General features: G+C 37.5%; 1 protein-coding gene across 2 annotated transcripts in view; it reads right to left on the bottom strand.

Annotated features, from left to right (window-relative positions):
• The window catches only part of KLHL4 (kelch like family member 4), a 168,900-nt gene that overhangs the window by 26,992 nt on the left and 116,871 nt on the right, over positions 1 to 25,037 (bottom strand). For both annotated transcript variants that reach the window (XM_050775225.1, XM_050775224.1), the window contains exons 4-9: positions 23,979 to 24,175; positions 19,393 to 19,605; positions 16,032 to 16,218; positions 9,137 to 9,361; positions 7,323 to 7,485; positions 5,383 to 5,595 (exon numbers count right to left, since the gene is read on the bottom strand). In XM_050775225.1, coding sequence (XP_050631182.1) covers positions 5,383 to 5,595; positions 7,323 to 7,485; positions 9,137 to 9,361; positions 16,032 to 16,218; positions 19,393 to 19,605; positions 23,979 to 24,175 — 1,198 coding nt within the window. The remainder of the gene's footprint in view (positions 1 to 5,382; positions 5,596 to 7,322; positions 7,486 to 9,136; positions 9,362 to 16,031; positions 16,219 to 19,392; positions 19,606 to 23,978; positions 24,176 to 25,037) is intronic.

Here is a 25,037-nt window from a genome sequence, read left to right as displayed (position 1 = left end):
AACATTTCTCCCTTCACTTTTTGTATCATTGTTTGTATTTCCTTGCATTGGGCTTCGCCTTTCTCTGGTCCCTCCCTGATTAGCTTAATAACTAACCTCATGAATTCTTTCTCAGGTAAATCAGAAATTTCTTATTGGTTTGGATCCATTGCTGGTGAACTAGTGTGATTTTTTTTCGGGGGGTGTTGAAGAGCCTTGTTTTTGTGATATTACCAGGCAGGGCTGGTTTTCTGGTTCCTTCTCATCTGGGTAGGCTCTGTCAGAGGGAAGGTCTAGAACTGAAGGCTGTTTTCTCAGATATCTTTTTTCCCCCAGGATGTTCCCTTGATGTAGTACTATTCCCCTTTTCCTATGGATGTGGCTTCCTGTGAGCTTAACTGCAGTGACTGTTGTCTCTATTCTGGGTCTAGCCACCCAGCAAGTCTATTTGAATCCGGGCTGATACTGGGGGTGTCTGCACAGAGTCCTGTGATGTGAACCGTCTATGGATCTCTCAAGATGGAAACCAGTGCCTGTTCCAGTGGAGGTGGCGGTGGGTGCAATGGAGTCTGTGAGGATTCTTAGCTTTGGTGGTTTAATGCTTCATTTTTGTGCTGGTTGGCCTCCTGCCAGGAGGTAGCACTTTCCAGAAAGCATCAGCTGTGGTAGTATGGAGAGGGACTGGCCATGGGTGGGGCCCTAAAACTCCCAAGATTATATGCCCTTTGTCTTCTGCTACCAGGGTAAATAGGAAAGGGCCATCAAGTAGGGGTGGGCTAGGCATGTCTGAGCTCAGACTCTCCTTGGGTGGGTGTAGGAGCAGCTCCTGTGGGGGATGGGGGTGAGATTCCCAGGTCACCGGAGTTGTGTACCTAGGAGGATTATGGCTGCCTCTGCTGAGTCATGCAGGTTGTCAGGGAAGTGGGGGAAAGCCAGCAGTCACAGGTCTCACCCAGCTCCCATGCAAACCGAAGAGCTGGTCTCACTCCCACTATGCTTCTCCCCAACAGCCCTGAGTCTGTTTCCAGGTGGAGGACTAGATGGGCTTGAAAACTTGCCCTAGGCTACCTGCTTCCATGCTGCAAAAGAAAAGGGCTTGGTTCTTCCCCTGCCTGTGGAGTCTGCACACCAGATTTGTGCCCTCCCCCAACTTCTGGCCAGGAGGCTTCACAAAACGTTCAAATTGTTACAGAGTTCAGCTAAAGATTTCCTCCTCCCTGTGGAGTTTCACCCCCTGCTCCTCTGGCCAACCTCCAAATGTATCCCTGTGGCACCAGGCAGGAATGGCCTGCTAGCGGACCCAGCAAGCTCACAGGGACTTACTGCTGCTTCCTCTACCCCTGTATTTCGCTCGGCCCTCTAAATCGCCTCAGCACCAGGTAAAGTTGGAAACTTCTCCTGCAAATAGACCTTCAGCTTCTCCAGTGGGTGTATTGTATTTGGGAGAGGAGGGTTTCCCTTTCACACTTCTGCAGTTGGGCCACTCACAATACTTGGGGTGTCTCCCGGGTCCTACACGAGCATTAGTTTTCTTCAGACGGTCTGTGGGTTCTCTCAGGATTGCTGGTTTGTTCTTGCAGTTCATCTGGAACTAAAATTCACAATGCGAGCCTCTGCACGCTGCTCTGTCTGGAGCTGCAATCTTCTCCTGCCTCATGTCCACCATGATGATTCCAATTCTGATTTGTGTACATTAATTTTGTAACCTGAAACTTTGCTGAATTCATTTCCCAGTTCTAGGAGCTTTCTGGATGAATCTTTAGGGTTTTCTAGGTATACAATCATGTCATCAGCAAACTGACAGTTTGACTTTCTTATTGCTAATTTGGATGCCCTTTATTTCTTTCTCTTGTCTGATTGCTCTGGCCAGGACTTCCAATACTATGTTGAATAGAAGTTGTGAAAGTGGGCATCATTGTCTTCTTCTCGTTCTCAGGGAGAATGCTTTCAACTTTTCTCTGTTCAATATTATGTTGGCTGTGGGTTTGTCATAGATGGCTTTCATTACCTTAAGGTATGCCCCTTCTGTGCTGATTTTGCTGAGGGTTTTAATCATAAAGGGATGCTGGACTTTGTCAAAGGGTTTTACTGCATTTATTGAGATGATTATGCGATTTTTTAAAAAAATATTTTCATGAGATGTATCACATTTATTCACTTGTGAACGTTAAACAATCCCTGAATCCCTGGTATAAAACTAACTTGATCATGGTGTATTATCTTTTTGACATGCTGTTGGATTCTGTTAACTAGTATTATGTTGAGAATTTTTGCATCTATGTTCATCATGGATATTGGGCTGTAGTTTTCTTTTTTGTTATGTCCTTTCCTGGTTTTGGTATTAGGATGATACTGGCTTCACAGAATGATTTACGGGGCATTCCCTTTTTCTCTATCTTTTGGAATAGTTTTAGTAGCACTGGTACCAATTATTCTTTGAATGTCACGTAAAATTCAGCTGTGATTTCATCTGGACCTAGACTTTTTTTGTTGGTAACTTTTTAGTTATTGTTTCAATCTTACTTCTTATTATTGGTCTGTTCAGAGTTTCTATTTTTTCCTGGTTTAATCTAGGTTGTATATTTCTAGGAATTATCCATCACCTCTAGGTTTTCTAGTTTATGTATGTAAAGGTGCTCCTAGTAGCCTTGAATGATCTTTTGTATTTCTGAGATATTGGTTGTAATATCTCCCATTTCATTTCTAACTGGGCTTATTTGAATCTTTTCCTTTCTTTTCTTGGTTAATTTTGCTAATGGTCTATGCATTTGGTTTATTTTTTTCAAAGAACCAGCTGTGTGTTTTATTTATCTTTGTATTTTTTGTTTGTTTCAATTTCATTTAGTTCTGGTCTTTCTTTTCTTCTTCTGGGTTTGTTTGTTGTTTTTTCTCTAGTTCCTTGAGGTGTAACCCTAGATTGTCTATTTGTGCTCTTTCAGACTTTTTGATGTAGGCATTCAATGCTATGAACTTTCCTCTTAGAACCACTTTTCTGTTTCCTAGAGGTTTGGAGAGGTTATATTATCATGATTGTTCAGTTCAAATAACTTTTTCTTTCAATCTTGATCTCTTTTTTTTTTTTTTTTTTTTTTGAGACAGAGTCTCGCTCTCTCACCCAGGCTGGAGTGCAGTGGCCGGATCTCAGCTCACTGCAAGCTCCGCCTCCCGGGTTCACCCCAGCCTCCTGGCCTCCTGAGTAGTTGGGACTACAGGTGCCTGCCACCTCGCCCGGCTAGTTTTTTGTATTTTTTTAGTAGAGACGGGGTTTCACCGTGTTAGCCAGGATGGTCTCAATCTCCTGACCTCGTGATCTGCCCGTCTCGGCCTCCCAAAGTGCTGGGATTACAGGCTTGAGCCACCGCACCCGGCCTCAATCTTGATTTCATTGTGACTCAACGATCATTCAGAAAGGGTTTTGCCATGTTGGCCAGGCTGCTCTTAAACTCCTGATCTCAGGTGATCCTCCCACTTTGGCCTCCCAAAGTCCTGAGATTATAGGCATGAGCCACCATGCCTAGCCTGTGAATGCTTTTTATGTATGCTATTTCACTGGAGAATTTTCCATTCATATTCTACATGATACTTATTTATTTATTTATTTGATGTGTTTAAGTTGCACTTCACCTTTCTCCCATACCTCCTTGATTGGCTTAATAGTTGACCTTCTGAAATCTTCTTCTGGCAATTCAAATACATCATCTTGGTTTGGATCCATTGCTGGTGAGCTAGTGTGATCTTTTGGGGGTGTTAAAAGACCTCATTTTGTCAAACTTAAAGAATTGGTTTTCTGGTTCCTTCTCATTTGGGTAAACTATGTCAGAGGGAAGATCTGGAACTCAAGCGCTGCTGTTCAGATTCTTTTGTCCTATGGAGATGATGCCTTGATGTGGTGCTCTCCCCTTTCCCCTAAGGATGCGGTTTCCTGAGCACCAAACTGCAGCGATTGCTATTTCTTTTCTGGATCTAGCCACCCAGCAGAGCTACTGGAGTGGGGAGTGTCTGCCATGAGACCTGTGATGTGATCCGTCTTCAGGTCTCTCAGTCAGGGATACTAGCACCTACTCTCATGGAGGTGGCAAGGGAGTGAAGTATGCTCTGAGGGTCCTTGGTTGTATTTTTGTTTAGTATACTGGTTTTGTGTTGGTTGGCCTCCAACTAGAAGTTGGCACATTCAAGAGCCCATCAGTTCCATTTGTTTAGGAAGGATACAACTTTGCCTTAGGCTTAGGCAGTGGGTAGGGCCATAGCGCTACCAAGAAATTATGACCTTTGTGTTTGTCTACCAGAGCTTAAAGAGAAAGACCATCAGGTGGGGGCAGCGTTAGGCATGTCTGAGCTCAGACTCTCCTTGGGTGGAGCTTGCTGCAGCTGCTGTGGGGGATGGAGTGTGTTTTTCAGGCCAATGAAGTTATGTTCCCGGGGGATTATGGCTATCTCAGCTTCGTCACATAGGCCACCAGGAAACTGGGGGAAAGCTGGCAGCCACAGGTCTCACCCAGCTGCCATGCAGCCTGCAGCCAGAAAGGCTGGTCGCACTCCCACTGCACCCCCACTCAACAGAACCTAGTTTATTTCAAGGCAGCCAGTGAGCAGGACTGAGAACCTACCCTAGGCCATAAGTCTCCCAGCTGAGAAAGCAAGCAGGCCCACAGTTCCTCGGCTGTCCCTGCGCAGCAATCCACCTCCCTCAGAGGGTCTGTGGATTCTCTTGGCTTTCCTGTTACATTCCTGCGGTAGTTCTTAGAGCCAAAGTTCACAATATGGTTCTCCACACACTGCTCTGTCTATGTGAGTGGGAGCTGCGAGTTAGTCCTGGCTCCTCTCCACCATTTTTTCCCCAATCTCAGTAAACTTATTTTGATTTGAGTCTCCTGAATTGGTTGAGTGATGTAGCTTGGCACAAAATTTGTTTGTTTACCACTTTGTCTTACTATTTTATAGTGTGACTATATAACAATAAGATGGCATATTCTTTTTACATACTTTATGCTGAATCTGAAATGAATATGGAATATTTAAAAAATATATTTTTAGCCTAAGAGAAAGCGTACAATTTTACAGAAGATAAATCCACTAAAAGGATTAGCATTTATTGGAAGACTACTTTCTGGTTGTTTAAAAATGTAATGAAACACAGTCTATTAAAAATAAAAATAAAGAAAAATTAAAATTAGCTAAGATCCCATATTTGAAAGAGCCTGGAACAGGAGAGGACTGGAGTCTTAGAGGATCCCATCTGGGAAAGGACTTGTTCTTCCTAGATTCCTGTTGTACTATTTAATTTTTTTAGAGTGGGCATAAAAATAAATTGATTTCCATTTAAAAGAAAAAAAAATTCTTTCTATTTCTAAAAAAATAAATAACCAAATAATTACATACAGAAAGAAATAGAAAAAAACTTACCGTTCCACACAGTCAGAAAGCCTGGAGCAATGGTTGGAAGCAGGGGCATCATGCCCCCCCACAACATATAAGAATCCATTATATGTGGCAACTCCCACACCTCCACGTCTTTTGGACATTGGAGCACACAAACTCCACTTGTTAGTGTGTGGGTCAAAGTATTCCATTGATTTGAGGCAGGAACTTCCATCACGTCCACCAATAGCATATAATCTAGATAAACAGACAGAACCGCGTGTATGTATATGTGTGTATACATACACACACAAAATGCATGCATAGAGTGAGAGTGAGTGAACTTTGCACAAAGCTTTTCAAGTTTCTGAAGGGTCTGACTATATATTCTACTCCTACACTATTTTGCAGTGAATAGCAGAAGTCTGTGAATAGATCATTACCTGAGGGCACCTGTTAAAATCTATCCCAACCCAAACCTCCCTTTTTCACTATCTTTGTCACAGTCATTTTAACATAATTGAATAAAAGATTTCATGGGATATGAGGCACAGAAAAAAGAGGGAAACATCAAAAGGATTGGCAGGATAGTTCCAAAGACCAACTCCAACAACCTTACAATTTTAGCAGGGTTCAATTACCTAGGAACAGAATCTGTTGTTTTTATGTATCACTTTATATTTGCATTAAAAAATTATCACTTAGAAGACATTAACTTAATAAACAACTAAGGAAAGAGGATAGAACCTAGAAACTAGATTTTTTTTTTCCCTAGGAAGTGATATTGGCTATGACATTTCTCCCATACACTTTAAAATGCCATTCTTTTGATTAGCATTTTAAAAATAATTTTAAAATTATCATGCATTAATAAAGAAGACAGACATTTATTAATCCTTATTCCTGTAAGTTCCCTTACTGCTGAGTTGTAAACAACAGCAACTCAGCAAAGCACAATTAAATGGGGCAAATTTCATGTTTTCATCCTGTTCTGTATTAGGTAGGAGATCACATAACTGAATCACCTGACATTATTCAGGTCAGGCCACAGATAGATTTAGGAGTAGCTTAAGCTCTAAGACACTTTAAAACTGGACCTCCTCTTAACTGCGGACATTTCCGATTTATTTCTGTGCAAGGTTCTAAAAACAATGTGTTGACATTTTGACTGAGACCATATCTATGATAATGTATTGGCTTCATGCATAGTCAATATAAACACACAAGGCTGTCTCTGGCAACTGACCCAACCTATTGTCTGAAACTCGCATGATTCATTACCCTCTTATATGCTGGTCATTGTCTCCAAAGTTCCCTTGTCAGAAAGCAAATAATACCTGGTAACAATTCAAGCTCTTAGAAACTTCTAACATCATCATGTTTTAGTATAATATCTCGGAAGTGATAGGCAAGTGACAGGAAGAGGTAAATATTCAGGAAGGGTGAGACTAGGTAGGATTCTATATTTAGGAACCCTGAACGCTCAGGAGAGAGATTGTTGAAAGAATAAAAGAATCACCTTGTTATAACCATAGACAGACTAAAGTTTTGATAAAAATAAATCATAATGTAAAAAAAGTAGTAACTTCTTGAGGGTAAAATTAGAACTGGCTTGCCTGTAAAAGTGTTTCTCAAGTTTAATGTGCACAGAAGTCACCTGAAGATCCTGTTAAAATTAAGATTCTGATTCAGGACGTTTGGGGTGGGGCTAGGATTCAACATTTCTAAATACATCTCAGGAAAGGTGGATGCTGCTGGTCCCAGGACAACACCTTGATTAGCAAGAGCATAGAGAATATTTCATCAAGTATTTATTTTAGACAAGTATTTTCAGTCCTAATGGAGAGTTCCAATGAAGATCTTTTATTATTGATAACAAGTACATCCAGGTTTTTTGGAATGCTAATTGATTGATGGATCACATCGCTGAAGTTCTGTACTATATGACCTGGAAGCAATGAGCATGTGTGTTTCAACTTACTCACTTGTTGTTTAATGCAACAACACCAACTGTGCTTCTAGGAGTTGACATACTGGCTACGTAATTCCACTGTCGTCCCTCAGGGTCCCATCTTTCTACAGTATTTAGATAGCTCCATCCATCATGACCACCTACAGCATACATTGGTCCTTCAAGAGTGGCTACACCTAAAAAAATTAAAATAATATCTGGGTTCACCTAGGTATGCCACACACAATGAATATTGTTTCATTTTGCAAGCAATTAATTGCTTAACTTTTTTTTTGCTTATTAAACAGTTTTGCATGCATATGAATCGTTTACTGACTCTGTTGTAAAGCTAAGTATGGTTTTCTAACCTTATGAAACTTTCAGTTTTATTTACTATAACATAGAAGGGTATCATCGAAGTCAAAAGAGGCAGTAGAATGCATCACTTCTAGATACGTAATTTAAAAAGCTGGCTCTTTCTGGCAAAATTTCAATATTGTTTGTTGATATAACATGTAGATACAACATGATGTTGAATCTTAGATAAACCTTAGAATTACAGGCTGACTGCAGTTGGTCTTTATAACCTCTGGTGTTTAATATAGGGATAAAAAGATTCCCATGAGCTAACTTACTAGACAGCTTTTTAATGTAGTTAGAAGTTTGTTCCTTCAGGTATTATGAATAGCCCATTTCTGCTTCGCATCTGCTATGATAATTTACATAATTGATTTTTTTCCCCACCTTGACTATCCCAATCAACCTCTCAGTGGTATATCATCATCACTTCTCCTACCTATTTACTAATATCAATTATATGGAAAAATAAGCTTGCTCTGATTTCTCTGCAGGATCTTTCTGAGCTATGCCTAGGAATAACACTGACATAACTAGATAATATAATTATATAGTGTATTATTTGGCAGAGTCAATTTATCAGGATAATTGGGACAAGCAATACCATTCCTGAATCTGCCTCTTTTTAGCTCTGTAAAAGTCAAATCAAAAAAAAAAAAAAAAGGAAAGTTTTCTGTTGTTCAGCCAACTCTTAACGATATCGCAAAAATCTGGAGCCTAGTATAAAGAAAGAGGTATCCTGACAAATATTCAGGAGAATCAAAGTTCTCCACTAGGGGCACATGATTCATCTAACTGGAAACACAATCCCTCTCAATCGTCAAGTACTTTCCTCTCTAAATTGAGCTTAGAAGAAAACTCCTTGCTGTAGTTGTATATTATTTAATAGTAAATCCCTTTGAAAAGCTGTTATCTTTTTTAGAAGGAAACCCCTTTAAAATACTGGTGGAAGGGAATCAGGAGTAACCTGCAACAACAACAAATGTTTCCCAGGCTTTTATCATTTCTTTAAGTTTTTCATCATTTTGGAGACATTTTCACTAAGGATTTGGCTAAATCCCAATTATGTGCTGCTAGATTTAATTTATTTTTTTATTTTTATTTTTTATTTATTTATTTATTTATTTATTTATTTTTTTTTTGAGACGGAGTCTCTCTCTGTCGCCCAGGCTGGAGTGCAGTGGTCGGATCTCAGCTCACTGCAAGCCCCGCCTCCCGGGTTTACGCCATTCTCCTGCCTCAGCCTCCCGAAGAGCTGGGACTACAGGCGCCCGCCACCTCGCCCGGCTAGATTTTTGTATTTTTTAGTAGAGATGGGGTTTCACCGTGTTAGCCAGGATGGTCTTGATCTCCTGACCTCGTGATCTGCCCGTCTCGGCCTCCCAAAGTGCTGGGATTACAGGCTTGAGCCACCGCGCCTGGCCAGATTTAAATTTTTAAAAACTCTACTTACTATACCTTCTTGAAAAATACATTACGTTAAGCTCTTACCTAAGCCGTGCCGATGTGTTGACATGGGAGGCATCACAGTCCAGATTCTACCAACTGGATTAAAACATTCCACTGTATTCAAAGTTTTTAAACCGTCTCTTCCTCCCACGACATAGAGCTTATTATCAATAACTGCAACTCCAAATTGAAGCCTACGGCCATTCATGGTGCCAATATGTAGCCAACTGTTGGTCCTGAGGTCATATTTTTCAATAGTAGTAGTACCTGACAAAGGGATATTGAACAATGGTAAAATGTACTTTTATTGACATTTTGAATTGGTATTATACACATTATAATTATATACCCATAACTTACAGCACAGTATCAGTGATTACAATTCAAATGAAGTAAGTAGCCCAGGTAATTCTACAACCTGGGAGATAAAGCAAAGGATAATCTTTTACCAACTCTGAACCCAAATAGAAGAGTCAAAATAAAATGTTTTATGTAATATGTTTGGTTTATACCCTTACAACGCTGGCTTTGGCTATACTATTCTACTGGTGGTATCAACACAAGTGTCAAATGACATAATTTATGACAAAATACCTTGGATTCTATTATTGAATGTTTGCACATCTGTTACAGATGTAATTATTGATAACCATTCAATATATTAATTTATGGTTTTTACATTTGTTTTGGGTGTGTGTGTTTGTTTGTGTGTGTGTGTTTATTTGTGTGTGTGTTTGTGTGTGTGTGTGTGTGTTTATTTAAAAGACATGTAACTAAAGGACCAGGAATGAAAATTATTTTTAAATGGGCCTTTAGCTGGGTGTGGTGGCATGCACCTGTAGTCCCAGCTACTTAGGAGGCTGGGGTCGGAAGACCCCTTCAGCCCAGGAGGCGGAGGCTGCAGTAGGCCAAGATCAAGCCACTGTACTCCAGCCTGGGTGACAGACTGAGACTCTGACTATATAAATAAATAAATAAAATTCAAAAAATGTTAAATGGGCCTTTGGTGTTGACTCACATAATGTTCCATGACGGTAATGATGCAAGAGGTAGAGAGAAATTTATGCAGATAGTAAGGGCAAGAGAGTCCTTGGTGGAATTACCTTTCTAATCAAAAGCAGCCCCCCAAATCATTTATTTTCTAACAAAGAGCAGCCTGAAAAATCAGGCTGCAGACATAGATAAGCAAGCTGGAAGCTTGCACAGGGGAATGCCAGCAGTTGCACCGATTGGAAAGGGCTACCTTGGGGGCAGGCATTTCCAACATGGAGGCTTCATCTCCCCTTTTTTTTGTTACCACGTGTACAGTAAGAAAGAAACGGGTAACATGGCCAGCTTAGGCAGAGAACCTACCTGCATAATAAAAGATTGGTGTGGGGGCGGCCAGAGATTTGTGCCCTATGCAAATGGCACACCTGGTCCTAACCAGTCTTTTGCTCCCTATATATATCAGACACCACCTCTTCACCAGCTCATCTATGGACCCCCCTGCATTTCATCACAGATCTGGAAACCCATTTTTCCAGGACCCCTCTCTGTAGCAGAGAGCTATTCTCTTTCTTTTGCCTTTTAAATTTCTGCTCTTAATCTCAGTCTTTGTACGTCCTTGTCTTTGATTTCTGTGGCCATGAGACAACGAACCTCATGTGTTACCCCAGACAATGAACCCGCTTCAGTAGCACAAAATATTACAGTTGAAAATATAGAATTACAAGGTATTACTTTAAGTGTTAATATAATTTTATTTTCTGTTCAATCACTAATGTACAAAGTTTACTGCCGTAGTATACTGTCACTATTGACAAAGTGAACTATCACTACTGTCATAATGAATTGCCACTTCAGTAGGCAATGCTTCTTACCATTCATTTGTAATAGCTGCTGCTATTTTTTAGTAAAAGCTGCTTCTGCACAACAGGGAAACTCTGAATAATAACCAGGGTGGAAAATAATAGAATTATTTTTTACATCTATAGTGTACCTAATAGAGTTTGTGGCAGGTTTAAAAAATTTCATCCCAATTACACAAAGTCAACCACAGTAATAAGCAAAAACACTTTCCAGTTGTTCCTTTACTGGGAGATTTGTGAAGGAAATGCAGTCCATTAGTTATAATGAAGATGCAGTTAACATTTGAAGCAAACCCATTGACAGTTACAGGGCAATAGTATGGGGTCATATCCAGTCAAAATTTAAGCAGCGTGTATATTAAATATATAGCTGCTCCTTGATTAGATTGAATTAGCGGAAACCGTGTTTCCTTCCTCTAACTTTAAATATATTCTGATGAATAGTGCACTGTAAGTATTTGTGTTCCAAATTTGGGGTTTTCTAATACAAACTTGTAAATACATAAGGACTCATTTACTCTTTCTCTATCATTACTGCCTCTTTCACTGATAACATGGATTTGACTGAATACTGATTTATAGGTTAGCAATTGCTCTACTGACTATATTTACTGCTAAGAGGTCAAATTATAACACCTATCAAAATATCTTTTCTACATTAAATATCTTTGAATGGTAATGTTAAAACTGAAATAACTACAAACTGACATCTACTTTTATTCTATGTTTAATCAGTCAGTTTTCTCTGAATGTTTTCTACTTCTTTCCATTTCCTCATCCCAGTCTTCCTATGTCTGTATTCTTATCTGCTTGCTATAATTTTAACTTTCAGTTCTCTTTTTGTCAGTAGACTTTACCGATGACCTAATTTAGATTAGGAAATAAAAGCTAGTCTGCACTCATTGTTATGATTATGAAGATATGAATGGTGGGGTGATTAGAAAATTGTACAAATCTACATTAATCAGCTGTATGTAGAAGATTTACACTGAGAGATGTAGATGTGTGAATCATGCCAGGTTACAGTTTTCAAGGCATTAGATTCAATATAGAAGATAAAATGATCCCATAACTTTTGACTGCAACATGAGCATTTATGACTGGTAGTTCTACATATTGAAGTTTGAAGACTTCTCCAGCCCCTTTGTCCACCTCCAGCAATCCTTCAGCTAATCAAAATGTATATTCTCTAGCTGCTTTACTAGGGCAGCTCTATATTAGATGGAAAAATACAAATTCTATTTTTTTACTATCTTTTCCTTTAAAATTTTTCTGTATAAATAACTTTCTGCCTCAGAATGTTTGATATATTGTTTCTCAATTCATTTCTATGCTCTTACCCAATCTTCGTTCATCATCTATTCAAAAGTGAACAAAACCCATCAAACTTATCAGTGTTGTTGAGAACACTGTAGTTCCTGCAGTAGTAAATATATCTGATGTAATGATTTCCTCCATTTACTTTACAAATGTTCCCAAAGTGACAAGATTAGCCTTTACTTTGTCTCCTGCCATACTCTTTATTCAGAATTTATTTTTTAAATAAATAAAAATTTGCAAAATACTCTGTATGTACAAGACAGACATCCAAAGTTTACTAATTGACAATTTAACAATTTTGACTCTGTGATCATACTTAGCACTTTCTAATGATTCTTTCAAATACATGGTAGGAGTTAGAGTTAGCCCCAGCCATTAGTGTGATACCTATATTTAACAGGAATTCTGAGCTTGTTATATGAGTCAGAGAGGAAATTAGAGACTGAGGAAGCACTGTATTTCTTAAACATCAAAATATAAAAGTTATTTTTTTTTTAATTTTTAAAATTTCAATAGTGTTGGGGGTACAGGTGGTTTTAGGTTACATGGGTAAGTTCTTTAGTGGTGATTTCTGAGAATTTAGTGCATCCCTCACCCAAGCAGTGTACACTGTACTCAATATGTAGTCAAAAACATCTTTTAAAAATAACTGAAACAACACACTATAAGAAAAGGCGTATGTATAGAAATTAATGTTTATACTTTTGTGAAAATATGTAAAGTAGTACATTTTTCTTTTTTTTTTTTTTTTTTTTTATTTTTTTTTTTTTGAGACGGAGTCTCTCTCTGCAGCCCAGGCTGGAGTGCAGTGGCCGGATCTCAGCTCACTGCAAGCTCCGCCTCCCGGGTTTACGCCATTCTCCTGCCTCAGCCTCCCGAGTAGCTGGGACTACAGGCGCCCGCCACCTCGCCCGGCTAGTTTTTTGTATTTTTTTTTTTAGTAGAGGCGGGGTTTCACCGTGTTAGCCAGGATGGTCTCGATCTCCTGACCTCGTGATCCGCCCGTCTCGGCCTCCCAAAGTGCTGGGATTAGAGGCTTGAGCCACCGCGCCCGGCCAAGTAGTACATTTTTCAATGTCATACTGCTTTATACAGATAAATGCTGCCCATGTAATGTTTTTGTTATACTTCTTAGGTTTTCTTTCTTTCTTTTTCTCTTTTTCCTGTTTTTCGTTACTACGTGTTTACCCTGGTTTTCTAATAGATTCTAAAATCCCTCAAGAGTTTTGTTGTTGTTCTTTTGTCTGTAACAGTGGCAGTGTAGAAAAAGGAACATCGTATTTGAATAAGAATTTCATCTCCAGCCTTTCTTGATGTTTGTCCTTGGGTTGGCTCTCTAACCTTAAGAGGGGCAAAGTAGCGGTGACATTATTGTAACATTATTGTGAGGATTAGAAACGATGTTTGCAAAATGCCAATCAAAGATTAAGTAATCAAAAAGGTAAGGTTTTACTATTCTTTTAATGGTCTGCAACGTCCCATGAGCCTTTTATAGTGTCTCCAAATACCAGGAACTCAAAAGTGTCTCATACCCTCATTTATTTCCATAACAAACTTTGATAATAGAGTCCAGAGATTATAGGTTCATATTTCACTCATTTTTAGAGACTGATAAGGAGTTATAGATACTTATAAACATTTGTTGTAATATATTTCTTTATGGTAACAAGAAGTTAAGCAAGATTACCCGAATAAAATGCCAAAAATAAAAAACAAACACAAAAACCAAACAAACAAAAAATTTTCCATTTCTCACAATGCAAATTAGGCTTTTTGCAAAGTCAGAAATGAAGGACAAGTGCACTTGCATTTTTTATTTAGTACTCTTGTAATTTAAATACCAAACAAGAAATCTTTTAATATGCTATTAATATTCAATTTAGTCAACAAAATGCAATAAAACCTCAAGTTGCCAGACTGGAAATTAATTATAGGATCTCATTGTCCTATAAAACCTATCTTGTAACATTATTGTTACAAAATACAAAAATATTGTTATTTGTTATTTTCTGAAGAACATCAGTTCTTCAAGTAACCCTACAAATCTGCAGATAATTGCATTTGCAATCTCTTGTTTTATGGGCTCATGATTAATAAGCATAGTTACTATATAGTCTTCCAATTTTCAATTACATATATCAAAGAAAATAATGTGATTCCAGTAGGACTTCAAACCAAGTTTTTAAACTTTTTTTTTCTATCCCATATCCTTTCCTCATTTCCCACCATCCCCCAGTTTGAAGATGTCGCTCTGAGATAAACTTTACATCCTTGGAATGTTTTCTTTCCTCCACTCCCTTTCTTATCCCATTCTATGCTCCCACGCCTTACGCACATTTGTTTACCTAGATGCTTGATAAACACACACCATACTCACTTATCTCATCAAATATTTCCTTAGAAGCTTCAGGGGCCATATGCTGATACAGACCAGACACCTCTAGCCACGATGGCACCAGCCCCTTAACCAGATGGAAGAATAAATAATTCAAGACAAGCCACTGAAGTGGGTCACAACACCTGCCACTTCCTAGCCACCCTGTCTATTCTGCATTCCAAACCCTCTCTTTAAAACCCCCACATTCCCTCTACAAATGGAAGAGTAGGAATTTTTGGAAAGAATTCCACCCACTCCTCCCGTTACTAGCATGGGAAAGAAAATCTTCCTCTCTTTATATTGCACCTCGTTCTTGTTATTATGGCTTCTTTCTACAAGTGGCCAGCAGCCAGACCTTTTGCCAGGTGCAGTCTCTTTCCTTTGTGATTAACATGTGAAAGGAAAATAAATCTTGGGACCCCCCCCAAGCCACGAAGTCAAAAGGAAAAGTCAAGCTGGGAACTGCATCAGGCAAACCTTCCCCACCTTTTTATTCCTAAATAAGATAAATACTGAGGTTTTTTTTTTTTTTTTTTTTTTTAAAGCTACATACCTCCCTCACAATTTCCCCACAGGGAAATTCCTTGTGGGCCTCCAGATGCTTATCCTTAAGCAGTTAACATTGAATTTCTTATTTTGACAGCTTATTTTCATAGGTGCAGGATAAAGGAATGACAGAACTCAATGTCATCCCTCTGTTCACCTGAGACAAATGCATATCTGATTGCTTCCTCTGCTTTATTGTTTATGAAAAAAAATGCAGATTCTCTAAGCCAGACTAAGGCATAAGTGAGTATTCTTGTACTTCCCTCACATGTAAATTGTGTATTCAGTGAAAAGCTAATCAGCTACTCAAAAGAATGCAACCATTTGTCTCTTATCTACTTATGCGCTAGAAGTCCCCACTTTGAGTTGTCTCGCGTCCGGACAGAACCAATGTACACCTTACGCATATTGATTGATGTCTGATATCTCCCTAAAATGTATAAAATCAAGCTGTACCCTGGCCCCCTGGGGTTCAGAATGGGCACATCCTTAACCTGGGCAAAATAAACTTTGTAAATTCATTGAGACCTGTCTCACATACTTTTGGGTTCACAAACACTAAGTAAGTTTTCCTTGAAAAGATATAATATGGCAAAGTAAATATTCAAATTTTAAAACAGCTTCTGTAAAGTAAAAGTGCCTATTAAGAGTTCAACACTAATCGAAAGGTTATGTCTCATAAGGTAAGTAGAAAAATGAGGTCACAACATCATACAAAGCACCCTGTTTATGAAAATTCGCTTTAGGTGCACTCATTTAACATGGCTTTAATATCACCCTTATAATTTGGAGGCTGTTAAGAATGTATCTTTTTTGAATGAAGACACTCTTAAGTTATTTTTACCTTTCATAGCATCCATGCCTCCTACAGCATAAAGTGCCCCCACAGTTGATTTTCTAGGTTTTGTCCGAGGGCTTTGCATCATGGATCTTCTCTCAGGTAAAAGATGATACTTCATAGCTTCCATCAGGAGCTTCTGACACTCAAGATCACCAGTAAACATGGAACTGGTTTCAAGATCTGCCAGTAACTGCAAAATAGTGATGCATGGCATATGAACGGAGCGTTCACCTTAGAAAGAACGTATTTGTATTTATGTAACTTTGCAGGCTGGGCGCAGTGGCGTACACCTGTAATTCCAGCACTTTGGGAGGCCAAGGTGTGTAGAACGCTGGAGCTCAGGAGTTTGAGACCAGCCTGGAAAACATGGCGATACCTGGTCTCTACAAAAAAATACAAAAATTAGCCAGGTGTGGTTGCATGTGCCTGTAATCCCAGCTACTTGTAGGCTGAGGCGGGTTGATCGTTTGAGCCTGGGAGGTAGAGGTAGAGAAAACTTGAGCTAACCTAAAGGTAGAAGTTTGATTATTTAATGTTTTTTGTTATTTAGCAAGATTTTTATTTTCACTTATCAAGGAAAATAACTAAAATTCTGCTGGTAGTAGCTAATGATCTCTGCAGATTTATTTGACACATTACTCATCTTTTGAATATGTACACATATAATTTAAAGGAGCAAACATCAAAAAGCACTCATAGAAAGTATTGTGGAAAGCAGTCAAAGAGAATGGCTGTGTCTGCACAAGCAAGAATCTCCTAGTCTACTGCATGCGGCTAATACAAGTAGCAATCTTTTTGGTGGATTTGGGGTAGTTGTGTTGGTAGTGGCGGTCATGCAAACATGCTCAGTTAAAATAATAACAGACATGGTGGATGGTATCTTTATCATCTGATCACTTCTGCAGAATATTCTGAAAGCAGGTGCTTTTTAACTGAGTTGAGATAACATGCCTTAGTAACTAGCCAGCATATTAACAAAAAGAGATGATCAATTCTTTTTATCTATCATTACCTGGCAGACAGTGACCTTATTTAACACTGATAAAAGTGAGGTAAAGTATTTTTCATGAGATGAGTTGGAGAGAAGTCAAGAGTATATTTCAGAATGTTGTCAAGAGTCATCTTAGATTGGTTCCCTTGGAGTTTTGGGTCCACAGTATCATGGGACATTGAGAGGAATAGTGAGCAGGTTGCTGGAATAGAAGAGGTAATCTTATTACATTAAACTTCTCTGAATTTTCCTGCTCTCTGTGCGTTAATTTCAGTTCTGTTCTCACTCCGCCTGTGATATCTGATGGATCTTTATTTTGACCTGCCTCATGAGAGTCCAGGCATTTGCTTAATGCATATGCTTTAGAAATAGGTCTAAAAACTAGGCTATGTATTTTTCCCTAAAAATACTCTTCAGAGATTCATCACCATCCTTTTTATATGTTTCATTTCTAAAATATTTGTAAGGTCACCTTTTACATTCTTTTGGAAAGCCTATATTTGCATGACATTGCCTATCACTACCATCAACAGGGAAAGTTCACACAGTCCATATTCTAGGTCTAAGGCATACTCAGAGGTGGGCTACCACAGTACTGTTGGTTGTGTATTTGGGCTAGAAATGTCCCTCCATTCCAATAAAATAACAGAAGTTCAAACTAAGAAGTTCACTTTGCTGAAAATGTCTTATAGACTTAAGGCTCTGTAAAGATATAATCCTCTGATCTTACACCAGTGCATCTTAAGTTTTTTATGCCTAAAGTCACAAGAAGAAATTGTTAATACACAGATTCTTCAGCCCGTTTCCCTGAAATTGATTAACTGGGTCTGCAGTGGAACATGAGAAACTGTATTTTTAATAAGTTCACAGACCCAGGAACATTTTGAAAGGCAGTCTTTGAGAATCTCATATATCATAGAACCTTTCTTGAGAATAATACACATAAGTGTAAACGTTCACCCAAACATAAAATTTCCATAGATTCTAAAGATCATCTATTAATCCAAAGATTTAGAACCTTGGATCTAAAATTATATATATATTTGTTATTTCTGTTTTTGGCTTTACTATTGCCTTATTCTTTGGATAAATTTGCTATAACCAGAAAGGTAATCAATGTTCTTTCATTGCATATGAATAGATTCTTAAGAGCATGCATATAGTTCTATGGAATTTAATTAACAGCTGGAAGTTTTAAAAAATGTGGAAAAATCCACTGGGCACAGTGGCTCACGCCTGTAATCCCAGCACTTTGGAGACTGAGGCAGGCGGATCACAAAGTCAGGAGATCGAGACCATCCTGGCCAACATGGTGAAACCCCATCTTTACTAAAAATACAAAAATTAGCTGGGTGTGGTGGCACGTGCCTGTAATCCCAGCTACTTGGGAGGCTGAGGCAGGAGAATCGCTTGAACTAGGGAGTCGGAGGTTGCAGTGAGCCGAGATAGCACCACTGCCCTCCAGCCTGGCAACAAAGCGAGACTCCTTCTCAAAAAAAAAAAAGTGGAAAAATCATCAGCAGATTAACAATCTATTTTTCAATATTAACATTTAATTAGTAACTTTGTTACAAAAGTGGATTCATGTTAATATTTATAACATTATTGATCCACTACATCTATACAAGGTCTCTGTTTTTAATTTGGATGATATTTGAGGCCTATAGCCACAAAATCAGTATACATTACATGCATATGTGCAATATATCCACACGTATTAGACATTGTATTGATCAATTTGCTACAGAGAAAAAATTGTAGTTATCACCAATGGTGAAATTATGTGGTGAGACTGCATTCCAAAATTCAGTATGAGGTGAGTTAACCCTGGGTCTTACTCAAAGGTGTTTGTTCTTAGAATCATCTTTGCTATAATCCTTCAATTCAACATATATGGTGAGGATGCCTTTATGATTTCGTTATAGTGCATCCAAAGTATGATAGCATTTTTTGATGGTAGCAGATGATATTAATAGATATTATTCAGGATCTGACTCCTTCCTAGACTCTCCTCTGGAAGGCTATTGTACTAATTATTAACATTTTGCCTAGAAGGTGTGCAGAAAAAAAAAAAAAAAAAAGGAGTTAGCCTAGCCATTTTCCCAGCTTTTTACAAATATTATGTGGTGAAAATGAAACTAATGAGTATTCTGATGTTTATGGTTTAACCGTAGCTTTTTTTAGCCATGTTTTTTTCTGTCTTTTATTAATGCCTCTAATTGATGGCTGAATATGTCCTTCTGTGAAACAAATCTTGTACCCTCAAATTACCAGGAATCTTCTGAGAAAATAAAATTAGGCAAATAAGAAACGGATTAGCGCCTACTGGTAGTTCAGAACTATATTTTAAATTACCTAGGTGATTTTCCATACCTGTGGTGGGAGTAATGGCAGTCTGATGTAAGAAAGCAGCATCCCCAGTTCTCCTTGCCTATTCTGCACATCATGCCCCACCCACTGCATTAGAGCATGAAAAATGGTCTCTTCATCAGGCACATTAATGTCATCACTGCACAGAAGTTTTGAAATTTCATTAGCTGGAAGCAGGAGGAATTCTTGGTTTTTTATTACCTCAATGAAGTGTTCCTAGAAAAGAAAGGTCATCTACTAAAACTCTGCACTTTAGAAATTTCTTAATGGAATAAGCATATCAAAGCATTTCATGTTCTTAAACTTCAGAAAATGCAAGAGACACAGATGTATCCACTTATAAAAAATAGGTGCTCCTGCTACCCATGACATGGATAACAGGGAGCCTTCTGAAGCTGAGAGGCCAAATGCTTCCGGTGGGAATTATTTATAGAACACACAAGGTTAGCTTTAACTGCTTCACAGCCCACACAGGCAGAGTGTTGGAGTCAAAAGCGGCACTTTTTGCTCCCAGCTGCTGTATGTGACAACAGCAGCTCATGATTTCACAGCTGACTGTCTAGTTGGTCTTCAGCCAAAAGTCATAAGAAAAAGGCTGGAACTTTTTAAGGTGGTGGCTATCTTGAAAACGTAGGAGAGTTAACTCTGGCTATGTATGTGAGGCAGAAAGAAACTGAATTCCTTAGAGATAAGAAAAAAAAAAACGATGAAAAACTTTCCTTTTATGGAAAAGTATGATCTTCTATTGACCAAGAGAAAAGTACTCTTTTACAATTGGTAACAATCTATAGGTTCAGGAAAATCTATAAAGGATTCCTATGAAATTTTTTCTTTAAGAAAGAGGGAAGATGTCTTTTAAATTTATATATTATGCCCGGGTAATTTTTTTGTTTTTTTTTTTTAGTAGAGTGAGACTCGGTCTCAAAAAAAAAATAAATTTATATATTATATCTCAATTCTTTCTTCTTTCATTGTGTTGTATTTTGTCAAATATACAGTTTCAAACATCTGTGTTTCATTTTTTTTAAATCAAAACACCATCATATTTTTTCTAGTTTATAAATATTACATGTTCTTTGTTTGACAACAGAATGATCATTTTTAATATTTCTCATAGTGAAGATCTCAAGTTTTAAATGAAATGAAATATATTTCTAAAATGAAGATAAACATACCTAACTTGCAATTTATGTTGTACAATAAATAGATATTCCAGGAACAGTGTAAGCTAGTCTCTGAATAATTGGGGTCTCTAAATAAATCGAATCACCACCTCGGCTTTACTTTTAGTTTAGTCATTGTGGAAGTGAATCAATCAAATAAGGAAGTTATCCATACAGCAATCATCAACGTTGACATACCCATCAGAAAGCTCTGATTGCTGTAAGTTTCAAACTGACCTATTTAGACAAATAACCCTTTGTGATTAAGACAAACAATTGAAAGAGAACTGCTGTTCTTACTGTAGCAGATGTCTCTGGGTGAAGACCCCCCCACTTATACAAATAATGGTGATAGTAGCGCAACTATTAATACATTACACTTGTACAGCACTTCACACTCTACTGATTTCTTTCACAAGCATTAAGTCATCACCAGTGTGATCTTGTGAGAAAGTGGAATTAATCTCATAAGAAAGCAGGTCATATGAGTTGTCTGATTCCCTGTGGAGTAAGTGGCAAAGTCTGGATTCAAAAATAAGTCTCTGAAATCATGCTTACTGCATTTTGTTTGATATTGCATCTGCTTTTCATAAGTGATACGATTTTTGTGAAATAGTTGAGACAAATATAAAACTATAAAAGTTAAGGTTATACAGTACCGATATTTTATATAAACTCTGAAACTCCATTAATACTGTGGACAACTCAATATCTCCTCCTTTCTGCCCACTCTCCAATTAAAAACAAAGAGGAAAAACCTAGATTTTCTGATAGAATTTGTTATGACTCCAGAATTGCTTCCTAATAGGACTATTGAAAATTGCTAAGCAATATAGTAGATTAGTCTAAATAAAAAGTAAGTGTGGCCGGGCGCGGTGGCTCAAGCCTGTAATCCCAGCACTTTGGGAGGCCGAGATGGGCGGATCACGAGGTCAGGAGATCGAGACCATCCTGGCTAACACGGTGAAACCCCATCTCTACTAAAAATACAAGAAAATTAGCCGGGCGAGGTGGTGGGCGCCTGTAGTCCCAGCTACTTGGGAGGTTGAGGCAGGAGAATGGCGTGAAGGGGGGGTGGAGCTTGCAGTGAGCCGAGATCGCGCCACTGCACTCCAGCCTGGGGCACAGAGCAAGACTCCGTCTCAAAAAAAAAAAAAAAAAAAAGTAAGTGTAATTTTAAAGTATTCCTATATTACATGGCAGTGTCCAGTACTATATAGAAATAATTAGTTTCACTTAAAGATGAATTTTAAATGGTTTTATTTGGGAATTATTTTGCTCCTAATTTCAAGGTAAACACTTACTCTATGCACCTTCCAAGGGAGACTTCTTTTGTGCCCTGGATTAACTATTCATTTTATAAAAATCTACACTTATATTGTTGCAAAATTTACCAAATGACTATCACATATTTGCTAAATGCTTCATTGGTGCAGGCAACAATCTATATGATTTAAATGGCTAATTTTATGTGTGAACTTGACCGGGTAAAGGGGTACCCAGACATTTGGCCAAATAGCATTCTGAGTGTGTCTGTGAGGGTACTTCTGGATGAGGACCATTCACATCAGGGAAGGCAATCTACCTTGTTCAGTCTACCAATGCACATGATTACAATTGAATCCCTAAATTGTGTAATATTATTCTTAGACATTAAAATTATTTGCATTATTAAACTATCAATACAGTACTGCAAAAACATTATTATAGCCAGATCTTTATATATTTTACTGTATTTACAATAGATACTAACATAACTAAAGAAGAGAGATTAAGAGAGACAACAATATTACATTTGTATGCACACCCTGCTTCAACACTCCGTTTTGGTCACATAATAGGAAAAGGAAGACAAGTTCATTTTGACCAGCAAAAATAATTCAAGCGTTTTTTTCCAGAATGTATTTTGCTTGCAAGTGTGTAATATGAAACAGGAAACTGCTAATACTTAGTTCAAGAATTTAAATAATTTAATAGGAAGTTTTCATGTTTATTTTTTGTGGTAGAATAAAACTTTGACCTTCCTAATTCCTGTTCCTTTAGATTATATGGCATCTGTATTTAGGACACAGGAACATAAAAGGTGTAATTAAATGATATATTTTAAAATGTCAATCCATTATAATATGATTCTCCATATAATGGTATTGCTTGAGGATTATGTTTCAAACTTCAAATTTTGAGCAATGGACCTAGGGTGGGAAGTAGGAGGAAGAAAGATTTGATAAGAAGTTTTTAAACAATTGAAATTTTAGAAGTTAAAAAATTACCTTCTGTATAAAACTCCAGAAAAATACTCTTTATATACATCTCTATTCTAAAAAATGCTACATTTATGATTTCAACGTGTGACTTTCTATTGTTCACTTGTATACAATTGCCTTTTGTTTTTTAATATTAAATAACTGAAGCAATTTCATTTGTTTGAAATATTTTGATTGGGTTTCACAAAATGATCCATCTCGTGTCCTTCCCTTCTTCAGAGGTTAAAAAAGTTTATTTTTACTCTGCATCAGGGAAGTATTAGCATCTATTGTAAGGCTTTATTGAATATCCTCTGTCCATTTAATATGCTCTATCTTATCACATGCAACATTTAAATAATTACCACCTATGAATATTTGCCTTTGATTTAAATGTTAATAGAATTGAAAGGGATTTTAAGTTAGTTGCATTAATGAATTGAACTGTAAGTTATTTTTAACCAAAGTAAAATTTGTTACTAAGACATAAAGAAGTTCATTCAATAAAATTATCCGGGCTGGGCGCGGTGGCTCAAGCCTGTAATCCCAGCACGTTGAGAGGCCGAGGCGGGCAGATCACAAGGTCAGGAGTTCAAGACCAGCCTGGCCAATATGTGAAGCTTCATCTCTACTCAAAATACAAAAATAAGCCGGGCATGGTGGCGGGCACCTGTAGTCCCAGCTACTCGGGAGGCTGAGGCAGGAGACTCACTTAAACCCAGGAGGCGGAGGTTGCAGAGAGCTGAGATTGTGCCACTAATTTTGGTAGTTTTTAAGCTCTGACAATTATTGACCCATTAATATTAGCATTTTTCCTTATTGAAAGACACTTCACTTTCTTTATAAATCATAATTTGTGCAGTTTTACAAACTAAAGCTCTAATTGTGCAAAAACATCAGGGAATTAACATTATCTTAATTCTATAGATTCTACTTGAAATATACAGTTGTACAATTTATTTTGTGGCAGTATTTTTATTTTCTCAAGTTTGGGGATTTAATGAAACATCTGTAATTCAAAAAAGGAAAAGCTTGCTTGAGTGCAGGTCAACCAGATAAATGTTTTTGTTGAATATACTATGTGAAAGTCATCTACAAGTTATATAAATTTATATTGCTTATTAATTTTATTACAACATTAACATATTTTTATTACAAGTTAAGTTGAAGCAATTGATTTTACCATAGTGTATTTGTGTGCCACATTCAGAAGTTCTGTACAGCCTTGCGCGTCTCCAAATGATCGAATCCCTAAGCAGTTTGAAGGATGGAGCTGCTTTATGAGAAAATTGGAGCAAACATCAATGACCTGAGTCAGCTGCAGAAGACAAGCTGCAGCCAACAAACTTTCAATGGTATCTTCTTTCAGTTGCAGGATTCCTAGATGGTTTGAAAAAGCAAAGAATGATTATAAGTTCCATAAAGTAAAAGATATGTCAGCTAGTTAAATTTCTTTTTATTTTCCTCTCTAGTAGAGCTGTGCTTTTCAACAGATCTGGAGCACATTTTGAGGCTAATATACACAAGACAGTCTGTCCGTAAGCACTAGTAAGATGGCTGAAATGAACCAGATTAGGTTATCAAAAATGACTATAGCAAAAAAACAGTGAATAACATTATTGTAAAGAAGAGCAACTTGTTATTTCTTTATCATTTTAAGCCTGCATTTAAATCTTATATCGATCATTGCACATTGCATATGTACATGAGACTATTACGTTGTACCTTAAACACATGCAATTTTAATTTTTAAATCATTCCTGCATAAAGTTGAAAAAACTGTTTCATTGCCATTCAAAGAACATTATGTCATATTGTATAAGAATCATACAACTGGCCATGCAAGTAACTGTCATTTGTGAGGAGGTAAACATCTTGGTAAATAAGAAACACATTAAGCTTAATTGTTCATTTATTTTGTAAGAAACGCATTAAGCTTAATTGTTCATTTATTTTGTAAGAAGAACACTGAGCTTTTATGTCTATTTTTTTGTATCTACATTAGCTGGTAAAGATGTATTTGCCCAAAATATTATCTCTGGAATTGACCCCTGGCACTGTCTCAAGAGGAAGCATATGTTGCCAAGAGCCTACAAATTAAGAATTACTTATTTGCTTTGTTATGAAAAAAATCTGACTCTTTTTGAAAATATCTGTAATGAATTTTTAAAAACAGAATCAGAAGCAATTTAAGTTAGTCCTTTCATATTTATATGTCTGTATTATTTTTGGAATAAGTGTT

The sequence above is a fragment of the Macaca thibetana genome, chromosome X, assembly GCF_024542745.1.
Source record: "Macaca thibetana thibetana isolate TM-01 chromosome X, ASM2454274v1, whole genome shotgun sequence".
Taxonomy (NCBI): Eukaryota; Metazoa; Chordata; class Mammalia; order Primates; family Cercopithecidae; genus Macaca; species Macaca thibetana.
The sequence above is the reverse complement of the archived record's forward strand: the minus strand, read 5'-3'. Positions and strand labels throughout refer to the sequence as shown.